Source organism: Pundamilia nyererei, unplaced genomic scaffold, assembly GCF_000239375.1.
Source record: "Pundamilia nyererei isolate P.nyererei 1_Seehausen unplaced genomic scaffold, PunNye1.0 scaffold00010, whole genome shotgun sequence".
Taxonomy (NCBI): Eukaryota; Metazoa; Chordata; class Actinopteri; order Cichliformes; family Cichlidae; genus Pundamilia; species Pundamilia nyererei.
Window position 1 is genome coordinate 5951779 of NW_005187411.1, and position 2488 is coordinate 5954266.

Sequence of the window (2488 nt, forward strand, 5' to 3'; positions counted from 1 at the left end):
GCTAGCTTACGTGGTTGCAGAGCTACCGGGATTTAAAAATAGTTACGTAAAACAGAGCGTGCCCGCTCCGACCGGCTCTAAAGGGTTAAACTGTCAGCAAGGAATTTGCATTTGCACTGTTACATTTTTATATAACTTTGTCTAGTGTCAATTATATCGTCAGTTATATCGTTACCGCAAATTTTCAAATGTATATCGTGATAAATATTTTTGGTCATATCGCCCTGCTCTAATTGTAGGGTCTTTGACTTACAATATAAAGCGCCTTGAGGGGGGGCTGTTGTGATTTGGTGCTATATAACTGAATTGATAAAACTGAACTGAACTGAAAAAAGTGTGCGTTACGGTGAAAAAATGAATTTGATTTAAAAGGTGATTCCAGTGCTCAGTTATACAAAAATAACTATGTAGTCATTTACCAAGAGGTAAAATTAAATACTTAACAAATGCTATTAAATCAGAAATACTAAAATAAAAAGATAACATGCACATTTTCATTCCCTTAGCCTAACACACGACATCATTAATATTCGACATGGCCCTATTGTGCTCTCATGCTACGTAAACTATGTGAACACTGGCTGACGCAAAGCTCCTCTCAGAGAACTCAAGGTCTAATCCTCAGACAGAGCTGGCGGTCAGCTGCCCGTCCAAATACATAACAATCACCATTACAGCTACACATTTGTCTGCACTTGACTAGACAATAATGCCTCTCTCAGAACACAATCATCAAGTTACACTCTCTACCTCTTTGAGTTGCAGCACAGTCCTAACTATGTCAGAGAGGTTGGGAGGTGAGAGTGCTGTGGAGAGGAGGGAGCGGGGATCTCCCATGTCCAGCAGCTTCACTTTCAACAAGACAGTGGAGAGCGGAGCAAGCTGAGGAAATGGAAAATAGTAGAGCACAGATCGGTTTTCAGAAGTAAGGTCTGAACTGCATTAAAAACTGGTCACTGGCACAGTCCCTTACCAGCATCTCGGGAATCATGTAGTCTGGGATTTCCTTTTTCCAAAACTCTTTGGTAACAAGTCTGTAACAGTAGCCCTTTGACACTCGACCTGCCCGACCTGTCAGGAAACAAACATTGAGTTAAAGGCAGAAGTGATAGTAAGCACTTAAAAGGTCTAAAATGGTCGTACCTCTGCGTTGGTTGCAGCTGGTTTTGGAGGCCCAGGTGAGATGCAGAGACTCGTAATGGGTATCCGGGTCACACACCAATTGGCGAACCAGGCAGAAGTCAATAACTGTCATTAAAAAAAAATGCTAATACAAATTAACTTAAAATAAATACATAAATAGATCTCAGAGAACAAACCACTTAAAACCACATGGGAGCACGATGTGGGCAGTTCTCTTGTAAGTCATGAGTGGAAATCACATTGAGCAAAAACCTTTTCACATAAGCTGAATATTTTTTACATCAACTATTTTACACCAGAGCACCATAGGAGAAATGATTCAACGCAAATCTTTGCTCTAGGTGCAAGACAGACAAAGTGACCTAATTCATGTAATATGGAAATAAACATTAACTAACACATGTTGTCAGATTTTAGGAGATGACATAGTGCAGTTATTTGTTTTTCTATATTTATTCATTGTTGTTTACCTTACTAATTGTATTGTTCTCTCTGATGTTGGCAGCGACACGACCATTAATTTTGATATGGCCTTTGTCTGGTAGTAGGTGCAGGTGGGACTGCTACTTGGGAATTATTTCTTATATCTTGCTCTTATTTTCTGTCTTATTTAACTTCCTTTTTTCCTTACAACATTATTGATATCTGTATGCCTTAATTCTCAGTTTCTTGTAAATAGATGATGAAAGAAGAGTGACAATAGATGAAGTCAAATTTTTAAAAACTTAAAACTGAAAAAACCCACCATATTTGACATCTGGAACAGTCACTGAACTCTCTGCAATGTTGGTGGAAAGGATCACCTGTGAGGATTAGAAGATAATTGGTATAGCAGGTACTGACAGCACATGCAAAAAGTTACGATCAACAGCTTTTACCTTCCTGTATCCAGGAACAGGAAAGAGGAACACGCCGTTCTGCTCCTCCAGTGTCACTGAGGAGTGAAGAGGATAAACCTGCAATCTGAAAAAAGCAGCATGCTCAGTTTGAACTTAATGTTAAAGTACTACTCATTTACCTTTACTGATCTGCTACTTCTGCACCTTCCCCACTATCTACAGAGATTGGATACTTTCTACCACTGTGTATCACGTTCATTGTGCATCTTCACTTTGTGTTTCACTATGGGAGATACAACCTACTCCCAGATTGTGTCAACCCTGAGCCAGAGATGACTGTGCAGCATCCAGCCTGCGAAAATGCACAAACATATGTGGCATAGCTTAGTTTGCTGCTGCACAAATATTCTGGACCGACATACCTCTGAAAAAAGCTCAGGATATCAAGGTCAAGGTAACTTTATTTATACCCATAGGCAAGGTAAATTTGCTTTACAGAAAAATGA

General features: G+C 39.5%; 1 protein-coding gene across 1 annotated transcript in view; it reads right to left on the reverse strand.

Moving 5' to 3' along the window:
- The window catches only part of tdrd9 (tudor domain containing 9), a 36878-nt gene that overhangs the window by 15794 nt on the left and 18596 nt on the right, over window positions 1-2488 (reverse strand). The window contains exons 10-14 of the mRNA XM_013908400.1: window positions 2022-2106; window positions 1889-1946; window positions 1144-1248; window positions 974-1071; window positions 751-882 (exon numbers count right to left, since the gene is read on the reverse strand). Of these exons, the coding sequence (XP_013763854.1) occupies window positions 751-882; window positions 974-1071; window positions 1144-1248; window positions 1889-1946; window positions 2022-2106 (478 nt within the window). The remainder of the gene's footprint in view (window positions 1-750; window positions 883-973; window positions 1072-1143; window positions 1249-1888; window positions 1947-2021; window positions 2107-2488) is intronic.